General features: G+C 37.7%; 1 protein-coding gene across 1 annotated transcript in view; it reads left to right on the top strand.

The window, feature by feature from the left end:
- Positions 1-15,360, top strand: part of ZNF385D (zinc finger protein 385D) — a gene marked incomplete at its 5' end in the record, with an annotated part of 425,027 nt that overhangs the window by 360,475 nt on the left and 49,192 nt on the right. Inside the window, one exon of the mRNA XM_084282803.1 lies at positions 109-271. Coding sequence (XP_084138929.1) covers positions 109-271 — 163 coding nt within the window. The remainder of the gene's footprint in view (positions 1-108; positions 272-15,360) is intronic.

Genomic DNA, 15,360 nt, shown 5'->3' with positions numbered 1-15,360 from the left:
ATGTTAGTGGTACCCATTATTGAAAGGTAGTCTGTATTTGTACTAATACAGAGAATACCAGTTTAGAAATGAGCCTGATTGCATGGTTCATTTTGTTCTCCTTTGTAGAGCCAGGCTGCGGCCCACTACAAAGGCACTAAACATGCCAAGAAGCTCAAAGCACTGGAAGCCATGAAAAATAAGCAGAAATCTGTTACTACCAAGGACAGCGCAAAGACTACCTTCACTTCCATCACTACCAATACCATCAATACCAGCTCTGACAAAACAGGTTAAGCGACAATCTTTGTTGGTCTTTTTTTGTTGTTGTTGTTTTTTCGTTGTTTAATTCCATGTCTGTTTGGTTATGTGCTTGCTACATTGATTCATGCTTGATCCATCTTTCTGTGTGATACTGATTTCTTTTAGTCCTTTCAGTCTGCTGGTGAGAGTATGACAGTCCAATTTCTCTCTGTGAAAAGAGGCTTGTTATTCTTTAGGATAGAATGCAATACTTATGATTTGATTAATTTTTATAGCAACTGAACTATTACATATCAACTGGTCTAAACCTCATAGTCTATGCACAGCACCACTCTATGTATTATTGCTTATGGATGGTTTATTCTAACCACAAATAATGCAGCAAATTACACTGTGTTCAGAAGCCTCTTGAAAAGTAGTTAGTATAAACCTAGTTTCCATAAATTTCAAACATTGCATTTTTTTTTTTTTTAATGGCTATTGCATGGTTTTGAGCTGGAAACTAGCTGTATAATCTTTATGCCACATGATCAGGTAAGTGATGTTGATGATAATTATTTTGTTTAAATGAGTCTTCAGGCTGAAATCATATCCCTTAAATTATTGGATGGGTATTCCTTTGCAAAATAAATAAATAAATAAATAAAGTTCCTTTGAAAAGTATTTGAAAGTATTTGGTGAAGTCAACAGGATTTGATTAAGCTCACATTTTAAATATTTTGTTACTCTACTGGAAATTTCAAAGGAAAGTTGTAAATTCATTGAAATGCAGTCTAGTATCACACAAGGTATGACTGCTTTTGTTTTTCTCTGTATGAAGGTTTACAGTTTGCATATTTACTCATAACCAGCCCCCCCCCCCCCCCCCTTTACCAAACAAGTCAAACACTGCAACAGCAAAAAAGCCAAAGCTGTGAAAAAGCAGAGACTACTGATGCTGAAAGCTGTTCACTTGGAACCACTTCTCCTGATTCAGTAAGTTTAGCACTGTAAATAGGTGTGTACTAGCCAACTATAGTAAAAACAAACAAAAAAAAAAGTACCTTACAGATGTGCAATATTTTCTTTAGATTACATTTTTGCTGTATTTGTTATAGGCAGATACCTTCCCAAGTATCTGTCTCTCTTTATTTGGTATAGACCTTTGTTATACACAGCATATATTTTAATGGGGATTTATATCCTAACAATAATAGCATTGCTTAAAAAAAATGTTATTGCAATATTGTTGTGTTTGTTTCAAATAAATAAATAAATATGGAAAATATTCCAAGTATTTTTGTTTCTACGATGAAAGATATGAAGCATAGGGACAAAGGGGGGAATGTAAAAGTTATTTAAATATATGTGTTTCTAAACATACAAATACCTGTAAAAGTTCATCCTCTTTACTGTGACCAGAACAGTAAGAGAGATGATGTTTCTATTAGGAAAGAAATGAAGTATGGGAGAATGGAACAAAGACGGGAAATGTCAAAAGTTATTATTAGTTTTTTTTAATATATATTTCTAAGCATACAAATATCTTTACAAGTTTCTTCTGCCGCTATCTGTTACCATAGTCAGAAAAGTAAGAGGGAAAGAGTGAATTATTGTTTACAAAATATGATCTAGTGTTTAGAGGAAAAGAAGAAAAAAGTGAGAGAATTCGAAGCTTTTTTTTTTTATGACTCAAATCTGTTTTTATTGTTGTTTTTGTTTTTAGTTACTTTCTTTCTTATTCAGTGTAAATTTGGAGGATTATCCAAAGTGCCTTAAAACAAGTCTGACTCCATCAGGCTTTGAATTAGACCCTTGACAAGACATATGAACTGTCTTGTATTCAAGGTCAGTAGTACAAATCAATATTAATATCAGCATAAATAACATCACAAAACTAGTTAACCACAAGAGCAATGGTCTGTGCTGGAGTTTTCTCAGCTTTACAAAGCTTGTGACTTCCTAGATTAATTTTGTAAATGTGTGTGTACGTGTGTAGCCTACATTGGAAATGGAGGTCAGTACCTCCATAGCGTTCTACAAGAAAAAAATTAATATTAGTTGACAAACAGCCTAAAATCTGACTGTTTCACAAAACACTGAGCACTGTTCAACTTGTGGCAAAAGCCCTATTCAACTACTGTTATTCAAAGAAAGGCAGCATGTTCTATCAAAAGGCAAATATGGTTATTACAGGTCTGCATTGATATGACTGGCAGTAGAATGGCATATCCTTGGTGTAAGTTATCCTTTGTAGAATCAAGTATGTAAGCACACTATCAGAAAACAAAAACAAAAACATTTTGAGTAGATAAAAAGGATGAAATTGTCTGCCTTGTAAGTTAAAAAAAAAAAAAAAAAAAGCTCATAAATTTTATATTTACTTGATAGAAATTTCAAGAGCAAAATGTTTTCTGAAAGCCAGAATAAAACATCAGAACATGCTGCACTGCATTTGCTATTTATAAATGATCACTCTAAAAGTCAAATATTCTGATATTCTGATGTGCAGTTCTGAGATGATAGTTACAATAATGAAGATATTTTATGAATTCATAATTCATAACTAGAAATAAGTTCTGTTACCTGTACTTGTGATCATTTGTAACCAAAACTTTTCCTAAGTAAAAAATAAATAAATAAATAAAATGCTCAGTGCTGAAGATTAATACTTGATCCTAAATACACTAAGGATAGGGTCATGTTCATATCACCTCCAATCCATCATGCACAGCAGTGGTTGAACGGTGAATTACACATCAGTCACAGCACATTGGTCAGGATTTCAGTTCACTGGTTCTTTGCACACTTAGCAACTCCAGCAATGAAACACCATCAGGAAATCGGCAGTGCTATGCATTGAAGATTATGAAAAAAGACTACACAGTATACAAACTTGTATTTCGTTAGACATGGTGCCAACATGTGTTATTGCAATAAATAATGGAGACTGTGCAATCCACCAAGCAGACTCCTTAATAAATTTCATAAATGTTTCCTTATAGTGAAAGATAAGTACTAAGGAAAAAACATGGGATCATTTTGCTTATTCTGTAAATGTCAGTTTTTTTTGTTTATTTGTTTGTTTTTGTTTTTGTTTTTTACTATTTTAAGTACTATTTAGAAGGCTAGAACTTGAGGAATTTGGGGGGAATAAAATATCATGAAGAGTTATACTGCCAGTCACAATGGATGATGATATTCTAAGCATGTGGGAACTTTATCCATTCTATTATTTAATATCCTCCTTTCATCTCTACTTATCATTTTATATGTGATACCTGTAGTTACTTAGCACAGAAAAACTGAAAGTATGACCATTCCAAAGACAAGCTCACTTTGTGATAATATACAAGCCAATTCAAGGGGTGATAACAAAAATGAATATTTTCAGCATATATTATGATACGTTTATATATATTCCCTGCTACAGAGTCATTAAAGGTCTGTGATAGCTTTAAAATTTCCTCCTGTTTCCTCCTGTTTTCTGTCAATATATGTTTTCCTCATAAAATGTTTCACACCTTCACATTGGCTGTAAGGATTGATACTTTAGGAAAACCATTCAGAATATATTTATACTGTTTTCTGTCATTATTAATTATATATATTATATTAATTATATATATATATTAATTATATATATTCTGTCATCATAATTATATGTCCTGTCCAGTAAAGTCACTTTCCTGAACATGGATTTTTTGGATCTAGAGTGAGTGTTCAAGTTTATATCCATGTAAAACAATATCTCTGTATCATTGTATACGTCTGAGTATTGATCATTTCAGAAACTATTTGAAGTTAGGAAGGACTCTCTGTAAGCACATTATTCACATTATTATGGATTAAATTCTGAAGATTTGGGCCTTTATTTTTATTTTTTTAATTCAGCAGAGAATTCAGCCATAATTTCTTATCAATGGAGAAGGATAAGTAGAACTTTCCAAAAAGGAAAAAAACATTATTGGAAGCTGTCATTATAGCAGTCTTTGATGTCTCTCTCTTTTTTTTTTTTTTTTTCTTTTTTTTTTTTTTAATCCATATATTGAATATAAGTGTGGTAATAACATAGGAGAAAGTTTTCTTTTACTGACCCATTTGAAAATTGTTCTTTGTGGGAAAATTTTAAGTGAGCCATGCCTTCACAAAACGTTTTTTTTCTTTTATCTAAGAAATGGTAGGTTATTGATGGTCAGCAGATTCAACTCACCTTTGAAAAAAACATTTCAGTCCAGCTGGATTAACTCTGAAATAGTTAAAGGTGGAGTAGGTTGGTGACTGATAGAGAAGCCCGTTTGCCAAGGCCTTGGATAAAAAAAAAGAGGAAGACAGGGAAGAGAAAGAAATCAGAAATGTTGTAGCAAGTCAAGATGGAAGGAAGGAAGATGTCATGAAAAAGAAGATATGTTGGAGTTTGGAAGGTACTAATCCCACAGAATGACAAAATTTTTTAATTCTCTGCAGTGAAGAGACCTTAAAAGGGACATTTGGATGTCAGCTATTTCACCTTCCAGCTCGGAGCTGTCAGCTAGAGTAGGCTGATCATTACCTTGTTCAGTCAGGTTTTGGGTATCTTCACAGCCTTGCGGGGCAACCTGTTAGTGTTTGACCACCCACACAGTAAAAAGGATTTTATGGGGTACTTAATCTAATCTCTTGTATTTCTTTTTGTGCCCATTGTGTCTTGCCCTGTCACTGGGCACCACTGAAAAGGGTCTCTTGCTCCGTCTTCTTTACTCCCCACCCCTGACCTCATAAAGTATTTATATACATGGATAGCAGTTCCCTTAGCTGTTCTTCTCCAGGCTTAACAGTCCCAGATCTCATCTTCTCCTCATACAACAGATGCTCTAAGCCCTTAATCAACTTTGCGGCTGTTTGTTGGACTTGATCCAATGTGTTCATGTCTTTTGTGTATGGAGTATCCCAGAACTGGGCCAAGCACTGCAGGTGTTTCTCACCAGGGCTGACTAGAAGGAAAGGATCACATTCCTCAATGTACTGTCAACATTCTTCCTAATGCAATTCAGGATGCCATTGACTTTCTTTGTGGCAAAGGCATGCTGCTGGATTTTGTCTAGCCTGGTGTTCACCAGGACCCTGAGTTCTTCTCCACAAAGATGCTTTCCAGGAAGTCAGCCCCCAACCCAGGCTAGTGCATGGCATTATTCCTGCTCAGTTTCATGACTGCATTGTCCTTTGTTGAGCTTCAAGAGACTCTTGTTATCCTATTTCTTCAGACTGTCCAGGTCCCTCTAAATAGCAGCACACCCATCTGGTGTATCAGATACTCATCCCAGTTTTGTATCGTCTGCAAACTTGCTGAGGATGCACTCTATCTCAGTGTCTGGGTCATTAATGAAGACAGTATTAGCACTAATAATCCCTGGGAGCCACTAGTGACTGTCCTCCAGCTGGCCTTTGTGCTGCTGACCACAACCCACTGGGGCTGCCAGCTCATACATTTTTTCTATTATCTTTTGTGTGTCGTTTTGTTATTGTTGTTTTGTGTTTTGGTAAAAATGAAAACTAAGAAACTGTAAAAAAACCAAACAAACAAACAACAACAACAAAAAAAAAAAACGTAAAGAACGTCAAGCAGAATAAGAGGATTAACATGGAAATGCATAAGATTTATGCAGATCTCTAAATTCTCCTAATGCATGGCTTTAATAGGTTTGCACTAGTTTCCCATTAGGCAAATCACATTGATTCTATGTAAAATATATTACTATTATAAAATGTATTTTACATGCAATTAAAATAAAAGATCATTGATGGGACCTCGTTGAATGCATCTTTTTACATCTACTTTGTGCTCTGTTATATACTGTATTGTCTTTGTGTATTGTGACTTTTCTAATAATTCCATAGTGTGTTTTATCACCCGTTTGCAACCTTTAACTATGCTTCTGGGGGATGACAGACATTCTGGGGTCTACAGACATTGGGAGTAAAAACTAAAGCAGACCTGTTGCCTTATATCATCTTACACCAGAGATGAAATTGGTCTGTAGATATGTAGGTAGTGGCCATAATATTGAACAGTATCCAGTATATCCAATATTGAGATGGAGAAATCAAGCTTCAAACGCAGCGTTTTCACGGAATATAACCACTGAACTGCATAGACTATATATCTGTCCTTTTGGTTTTATTGATAATATAAAGGAGAGAAAGACAATGATTTTTTAAACACAATATTTACTGAGAACCTATGTGGAACTTCTTTGACCATCTATAGATATATACATCGACAGTTGCATATGACATATTGACAATTGCACTGGATTCTCCTTAGTGTGAGAGGAAATCTTGTCAATGGAGTCTAGGGCACGGTTCATCTCATTCTAAAATACATATCTAAAATAAACCAGATGAATGAAGAATTCATAAGAGTAATTATCTTCATTTGAGTGCATGTATTTATTAAAAACAAAGAAACAAACTGTAGTGACTAGGTCAAAAGTTAAAGGCTAAACTTAGCTTAGACAAATTCCAGCCTCAGTGAGCAAATTGCCCATTCCTTCAAGATGTCCAATTTTTTTCTCACAAATTTTGTTTCTTTTTAACTGAATTGTGAATTTATCTGTAAGAATTTTGTACTTAATGTTCACAATCTGAGTTGTATCAGTTAATTTTAAATGGTTATTTATCAGGTGACATTATTACTGTTTGTCAAGTGAAAATTTTAATAAGTTTCTGAATAGATTTTGGATTTCTGACTGATGAAAAGAGAATTTATTGAATTTTATTTTTTTTTAAATCGTGAATCTTTTTCTGATCTCATTTTTTAGGCTTTGGAGAAAAACTATTGCCTGTTAAAGGTAGGCAGCTGGAGTATGTATTGTTTACTATTACTACGTTTACTAACTTCATTTTTATGTTATTACATTCAGCCAGTGGTGTCCTAGGCAACGTGTCCTAGCAGAGCACTGTTTGTGTCTCTTTCAGGTTTCTAGCAATGACTGAAAGGATTCTTTTTTTTTTTTTTTTTTTTTTTTTTTTTTTTTCTGATGCTTTATTTAATATTCAAAACTTTTGCTCTGAGTTGTAGGGAAAAGTTTTCAAAAGTAGTGTTCAAATGAAACTTGGTTGTGTGAATAGAATAGAAAATAGAATGAAAGCATATAATTGGCCAGTAATGCAGCAGTTTCATTTAAAAATAAGAAAAAATGTTTTTTTGAATATGATTACTTGAATGTTTATATGCATGCATATTTGCAATAGTAGTCCTTCTTTTCAGGTTCAAGGCAGATGACTGACTGTTGTTTCCTCAAATATAGTGGATTAACACACCTTTCTTTCTTTCTTTTATGGCTTATGTAGTCAAATCCACGTGTACACTAGCTCTATACATAGATATATTTTTGCAGTTCCTGGTCCTGCTCCAGAAACTGTAATGAAAAGGAGCTTCCATTTGAAAATGAAAATCAGTTTCCTTTCATCTCTGCTTTTCATTTTGTTTCCACTTTCATTTTATCTCTCTTACGTTTAGCTTTTGAGCTTTTTTTATTATTATTATTATTATTATAAACATCTGTTTCAGTAATACTTAAGCTTTGTGGTTTATGAGGGCTTCCATATATTAAGAATTATTGGATTATTTCCAGTGTTGCTTGGTTTAGTCACCCTACCTTATCATTTGAGTGACTTGTTTAATCCTTTCTTCTTAATGGCAAACTGCACTAACTTTTTCTTTCTTAAGGAAAGATGATGAAATCATGCTGTTTACATATATATATGTATGCCATTAAGATATATTTAATTAAAGTGTCACTGCCTATCTATTAGCATTTTTATATATAGCTGTTGTTAGGTACAAAAGATTTTTGTTAATCTTTTGTAACTGAAAGAAATTCTAATTCTAATAATGACTTAAATGCCAGCTATATTTAAAATTCAGAATAGTAGTTAATACTAATAAAAATCTGCTAGAGGATGCAGAACCAATTTACTGTACGATCCCAGTGTGCAATTTGCTAGTACAGCTTAGGCTTTGGATACCCTTTTAAATTTAATTGTTACATTGAGGATATTTAATCTAAGAAGACACTTCAGTGCAGTCTGCTTGTATAATTTAGTTGTTGTTTTGTTTCTTTATGCTTTATTATATTATAAAGTATACTCTTGTTTGGACAAGTAATTTCTTCAGATCGTTTCAGCATCGCTTAGGGCACAGCAGAAATAGCAGCCTAATTCTGGGTTTAGGATCATGAGATCCTAGATCTAAATTGATTTTCTTTACAAGTCAATGTTTTAGTGTGTGCCAAAACATAGCAATGACCTTGAAGCTTTGTAAGGATTATTACTTCATGCTATCTCATATCTTGAGATATTTCGGGTGGTGCATTCCAAAGTTGCAAGCATGAAATAATAAATGAGGAGTAATTGCTTGGTGCTTAACACAACACAGAAGCATTCCAAAGCCAGTTAGAGGGCTTCATTGCCTGCTTCCCAATCACCCAATTCAAAATTTGACCCTTTTCAAATTTTATTTGAATGAAAACTCTTAAGGAAAAATTTTAGTGTGCAAAAAGTGTTCTTATTTCCTGATGCTCTTGTTTTTTGCTCATTTGGTTGGAAATAAGAGATTACTGATTCATACTCATCAATTCTCTTAATCACATGCTCATAAAATTCAGTCCGAAGCAGTCACATTTAACTGTGTTACAATGTCTTTCACTTTAAATCACCTATGCTTTGACTTTTCCACACTTCATACAATCTGTAGCTAACTGCAGCACAAAATGTTATCAGCAGTCCACAGACTGTTGTACCAATTTTGCATTAGAGCTCAATGGTAATTTGGAAGACAATAGCCTCTTTTTTGATCTTTATGTAGAACTAGGGCTTTTTCTTTCTTTCTGAGTGTAGCTAACTGGCGATATAAAAATTACAGTAATTTATGTGCGCCTCAATTGATCATTAATGCACAATAAAATCCTTCTTTGCTTCCATCTATGTACACGGAGAGCTTTGTCATATGAACACCATGTGTTTTCTGTGGACTCAGCTGCTTTTGATTGGGATTGCCTTGACAACAATTTTATGCTTGAATAATCCTGCAGATAGAAACTACTGTCAGTCACAACATCTGTATCAGTATGAAAGTCCAGTACTAACAATGCTGTTATTCATAGGTATGAAAAACATTTTCCATTGAAATATTAAATAGGATCTTTCACAGTATCTCAAGGAAATGTCAGCTTGTTTGCTGCATGCCCATAGCTGCAACTGCTAGAAATCTTGAGAGTAATCTCCAGTTTATTAGATTCTGTTTATCAGATATTCATGAGCATTACACTAAAAACTATATCAAGTACTGTAACATGCATCTGCTTAATGACACAGTCTTCATGGTGTGTTTTGTTTTGTTATGAGTGGAATTGACACAAGCTAATAGGATAGGTTTGAAGGCTCCACAGTTCTAGTCTTTGGGATTTCAGAAAAGTCATGGTATTTCAGATATTGATCCTCTTTTAAGTTTTTATTATAAAACTTCGGATTCAGAAGCCTGTTACTATTATGTAATTGTTTATTTTGTTAGCTTATGGATTGATTTTGAATGGAGTTGAACTTCCTGATCCTGAATCAAGAAGTTTTTGCAAGTCTGAAATTCTTTCAAGGGACCTCTGCTTTGAGGGCAACAGAAGAGTAGATATGTCTTCATTTAATTGATTCATTTTCTTCATGCTGACATCATAATGTCTGGACAAAGTAGAAACAGAAAGTGGTTGTTATTTGAATATTTTTGTTTGTTTGTTTGTTTTTATTTGACATTTCTAAGTCAAAGGCAGTCTCTTGTCCTAAGAAGTTTAAGAGTTTGTCTGGTCTTTAATTTTTCACTTTTTTTTTTCCCCTTTTCTTCCATTTTATTTTATTTATTTTATTTTATTTTGGTTCTTGTCATATTCTTATCATGCCTAAAACAAATAAAGAAGAGTGTGTTTGAAAGCATGAGTACTGTGCTAAATATTTAGTGCCATTGCGTTTAGTCCAGATGCTTGGACTTACTGTAGTTTTCCATATAATAAATAGCTTGCTTATAGGTAGAATCATAGAATCATAGAATATCCTGAGTTGGAAGGGACCCTTAAGGATCATCAAGTCCAACTCTTGACACCGCACAGGTCTACCCAAAAGTTCAGACCATGTGACTAAGTGCACAGTCCAATCTCTTCTTAAATTCAGACAGGCTTGGTGCAGTGACCACTTCCCTGGGGACCCTGTTCCAGTGTGCAACCATCCTCTCTGTGAAGAACCCCCTCCTGATGTCAAGCCTAAATTTCCCCTGCCTCAACTTAACCCCGTTCCCGCGGGTCCTGTCACTGGTGTTAATGGAGAAAAGGTCTCCTGCCTCTCGACACCCCCTTACGAGGAAGTTGTAGACTGTGATGAGGTCTCCCCTCAGCCTCCTCTTCTCCAGGCTGAACAGGCCCAGTGACCTCAGCCGTTCTTCGTACGTCGTAGGTCAGGCAAACCATAGCTATAACTTCAGGATAGGTATATTAAGATTCTCTTATTCTCAAAATTCTTATAGGGTTTCAAACATCTTGAAGAATGATTGTGTATTTCTCATTTCATCTTTGCACATACTGTACTCTGATACATCAAATAGCAGTCTGCCAGCATTAAAGCTCTTATTTTATGGCATATTAACAGCCAAATGAATATCAAAGTAACTAATCAAAGGAACTAAAACAGATTATATAAGTAAGACAGTAAGGATTACAGAATATCATTATAGGAAATATGCAAAAATAAACATAGGCTCGGGGGTGGGGACTTGGGGGTAAAGCACTCTTTAGAGTTGCAAGAACTAGGGAACAGGGAACTGGGAACTAACTGGGAACTAATACATTTGATTTGAGAAGAGAAAAAAACAGTTTGCTTACTTATGTCAATTTGATGATAATCTTGATGTTTAAATGTTTTCCATGCTAATGGCAACATTAAGTATATTAACACAATTACTAAATTAGACAAAAGACCAGGAAAAGTAATATCTGAAAGTTTAAAGAGAACCAGATAAAGAGCTGTCTGCATAAACTGTTACAGTTTTCTGTGTACTGTAGACACTGGAAAACCCAGGAGTAGAAGAAAGTAAATGCTGTGTCAGTATTCAGAAAAGGTAAACAGAATGATTCAAGTAATTATAAATCTATCACCATGACATCAGTCTTGGGATGGAAATTGAGTAGTGAAGTAAATGAGATCAATTAATTAATGGAAATGAATGGAAATTAATAGAAAATCAGTCTTTCCTACCAAAAATTGTTTTCATGAGTTTGCATATTTGATTGATAATTGTTAAGCATGCTGATGTTTTGTGTTTGCAGTGTTCTAGAACATGCAAAGGTAAAAGTTATCTAAGATACTGGAATGATGCAGCATGAATGTCGAACATATTAAGTGGATTTAAGCCTAATCCACCAACTGAGCAAGTGGGGCGCAAGTGTGTTGGGGAGCAAGCTCTCTGGGCTGATTACCAGGGCTTTAAACTAGGTTTGATGGGGGAAGGGAGGGGAGCTAAAGGTGAAAGAGAAGGGCTGGGGGAAGTCGTCACTACTGTCACTGTTGAAGACAGGGAAACACTTCTGAGCTCTCCCATAGGATTGTCTGAGGGTTCCTCAGAGAAGGTAGCGTTCCCGATCCCCCATCCAGTATCTCCTTCTTGCATCCCCCCAGGGGTAACTGCACCTGCTGCTTCCCTAAAGTGCCTATACACCAATGCACGGAGCATGGGAAATAAACAGGATGAGCTCGAGAGCTGTGTTCAGTCACAGGGCCACGATCTCGTTGCGATCACTGAGACATGGTGGGACAGTTCGCATGACTGGAATGCTGTCATTGAGGGCTATGTCCTTTTTAGGAAAGACAGGCTGGGGAAGTGAGGGGGTGGGGTTTCACTTTGTGTGAGGGAGCAATTAAAGTGTACCCAGCTCCAGCTGGGGGAGGGTGAAGGACAAGTGGAGAGCTTGTGGGTAATAATTAAAGGGTGGGCTGGTATGGGAGATGTGGTGGTGGGGTTCTACTACAGGTCTCCAGATCAGGAGGAGGAAGTTGATGAGGCCTTCTACGAGCAGCTGCTAGTAGCCTCACGATCATGAGTGCTGGGCCTCATGGGGGACTTCAATTACGCAGACATCTGCTGGGTAAGCAACTCTGCCAGGCATGAGCAGTCCAAAAGGTTCCTACAATGTGTTGAGGACAATTTTCTGACGCAAGTGGTGGAGGAGCCGATGAGGCAGGGGGTGCTCCTGGACCTTGTTCTTACCAACAGGGATGGCCTTGTTAGGGATGCGAAGGTTGGGGGCAGCTTGGGATGCAGCGACCACGAGATGGTGGAGTTCCAGATGGAACTAGGCAAAGGAAGTAAGGCTAAAAGCAGGATTGCTACCCTGGACTTTCGAAGAGCCGACTTCGACCTCTTCTGGGACCTGCTTGGGGGTATCTCATGGGATAGGTTGCTAGAAGGCAAGGGTGCTTATGAGAGCTGGGCTACATTTAAGCAGCACTTATTCCATGCTCAGGGTTGGTGCATCCCGAAGAATAGGAAATCGGGGAAAGGGGGCAAGAAATCCATGTGGATGAGCAAGGAGCTCATCAATAAGATAGAAAGGAAGAGGAAGGTCTATGAAATGTGGAAAAAGGGCCTGTCCTCTTGGGAGGAGTATAGATGTGTTGTCAGGTCCTGCAGGGATGCGACGAGGAAGGATAAAGCCCACCTAGAGGTGAGGCTTGCAAAAGAGATAAAGGATAATTAGAGGGTTTTTTTCAAGTATGTAAACAGCAAGAGATCCCTAGCAAACTAGGGATAATGTGGATCCCTTGCTGAATGCGTGTCCTGAATGGGAGACGCTGAGAAGGCAGAGATACTGAATGCTTTCTTTGCTTCAGTCTTTGCTTCAAGGACACTCCCCCAGGACTCCTCACCCCTGGCAATAGGACAAAGTGTCTGGGAAATGGAGGGCTCCCCCCTGGTGGATGTGAGAGTGGTTCGGGGGCGTCTGAGTGGGCTCAACGCACACAGATACATGGGTCCCGATGGGATGCATCCGCGTGTGCTAAGGGAGCTGGCAGATGTGATTGCTGAACCGCTCTCTATCATCTTTGAAAGGTCCTGGAGAACAGGTGAGGTGCCTGAAGACTGGAGAAAAGCCAATGTCACTCCAGTCTTCAAGAAGTGCAGGAAGGAGGATCTGGGAAACTACAGGACAGTCAGTCTCACCTCTGTCCCTGGAAAGGTATTGGAGCAGCTTGTTCTGGATGCCATCTCCAAGCAATTGGAAGAGAAGAAGGTTATGAGGAGTAGTCAGCATGGATTCACCAAGGGAAAGTTGTGCTCGACCGACCTCGTTTCCTTTTATGATGGCATCACCAGCTGGGTAGATGGATGGATACAGTGGATGTAATCTATCTTGACTTTAGCAAGGCTTTCGATACTGTCTCCCATGACATCCTACTAGCAAAGCTGAGAAAGTGTGGGATAGATGAGTGGACTGCAAGGTGGGTTGAGAACTGGCTGACTGGCCGAGCTCAGAGGGTGGTGATCGGAGGAGCAGAGTCTGGCTGGAGGCCTGTGACTAGCGGTGTTCCCCAGAGGTTGGTGCTGGGTCCGGTCTTGTTCAACATCTTCATTGACGACCTTGATCAGGGAATAGTGTCTGCCCTCAGCAAGTACGCTGATGACACAAAGCTGGGAGGAGTGGCTGACATGCCAGAAGGCTGTGCTGCCATTCAGCGAGACCTGAACCAGCTGGAGAGATGGGCAGGAAGAAACCAAATGAGATTTAATAAGAGCAAGTGTAGAGTCCTGCACCTGGGAAGGAACAACCCGAAGTATCAGTACAGGCCGGGGGACAACCTGCTGGAGAGGAGCTCTGAGGAGAAGGACCTGGGGGTCCTGGTGGACGACAGGTTGACCATGATCCAGCACTGTGCCCTTGTAGCCAAGAGGGCTAATGGGATCCTGGTGTGCGTTAAAAGGAGCATGGCCAGCAGGTCAAGGGAGGTGATCCTCCCCCTCTACTCTGCCCTGGTCAGGCCTCACCTGGAGTACTGTGTCCCGTTCTGGGCTCCCCAGTACAAGAAAGACAGGGATCTCCTGGAAAGAGTCCAGCGGAGGGCCACAAAGATGATACGGGGCCTGGAGCATCTTCCCTATGAAGACAGGCTGAGAGACCTGGGTCTGTTCAGCCTGGAGAAGACTGAGAGCGGATCTCCTCAATGTATATAAAAATCTGAGGGGTGGGGGACAGAAGGATGTAGCCAACCTCTTCTAAGTGGTTTGTGGGGATAGGACAAGGGGCAATGGCTGCAAGTTAGAGCACAGGAAGTTGCGCACTGACATGCGAAAGAACTTCTTCACGGTGAGGGTGATGGAGCATTGGAACAGGCTGCCTAGGGAGGTTGTGGAGTCTCCTTCTCTGGAGATATTCAAGGCCTGTCTGGACGCCTACCTGGGCAGCCTGCTCTGAGGAACCTGCTTTGGCAGGGGGGTTGGACCTGATGATCTTTCGAGGTCCCTTCCAACCCCTACAGTTCTGTGATTCTGTGTGATTCTAATTACAGACCTTGCATTGCAATCACAAGGCACTAGTTTTTGTAGACATATTCTAGTTAAACTCTTTTGGAATTATTTTACAAATATCATTCTCCAGATAAGTAAAGATATTTTATTTCTTTGGAAGACTAATTTCTTTGTATTCTTACACCTGCTTTAGTATTTTCTTTTTCTGTCATTATTAAAATTTACATTAAATGACGCAATTGAAATTCATGTCTTAATTCCCAAATTGCTTTCTTTTAAGCATTCTTTCTTCTTTCAATCAGAATTTATGACTGTTTTCTTTTTCTTTTTCCACCTATGGTCAGCTTTAAGTCATGTAATAAGCATTTTAGGAGATTCAGAACTATCTTCTAATTTAATTCAGTAGATCTACACTTATCCAAAAGTAGACATTAATATAAATTCCAGTAGCCTGTATTTCTAGTATTCTCTGTATTACAGAGAATTCAAGTTTGTTTGTTTGTTTGTTTGTTTGTTTTAAAAAGACTTGTCACACTTTTCAAATTATTTTATTTCTCCTTGCAAATAGCCATTTTCTATCATTAGAGACTTCAAATGAG

The sequence above is a fragment of the Netta rufina genome (assembly GCF_964035555.1).
Source record: "Netta rufina genome assembly, chromosome: 2".
Classification (NCBI taxonomy): Eukaryota; Metazoa; Chordata; class Aves; order Anseriformes; family Anatidae; genus Netta; species Netta rufina.
Note: the sequence above shows the minus strand (reverse complement) of the source record. Positions and strands in the feature narration are given on the sequence as shown.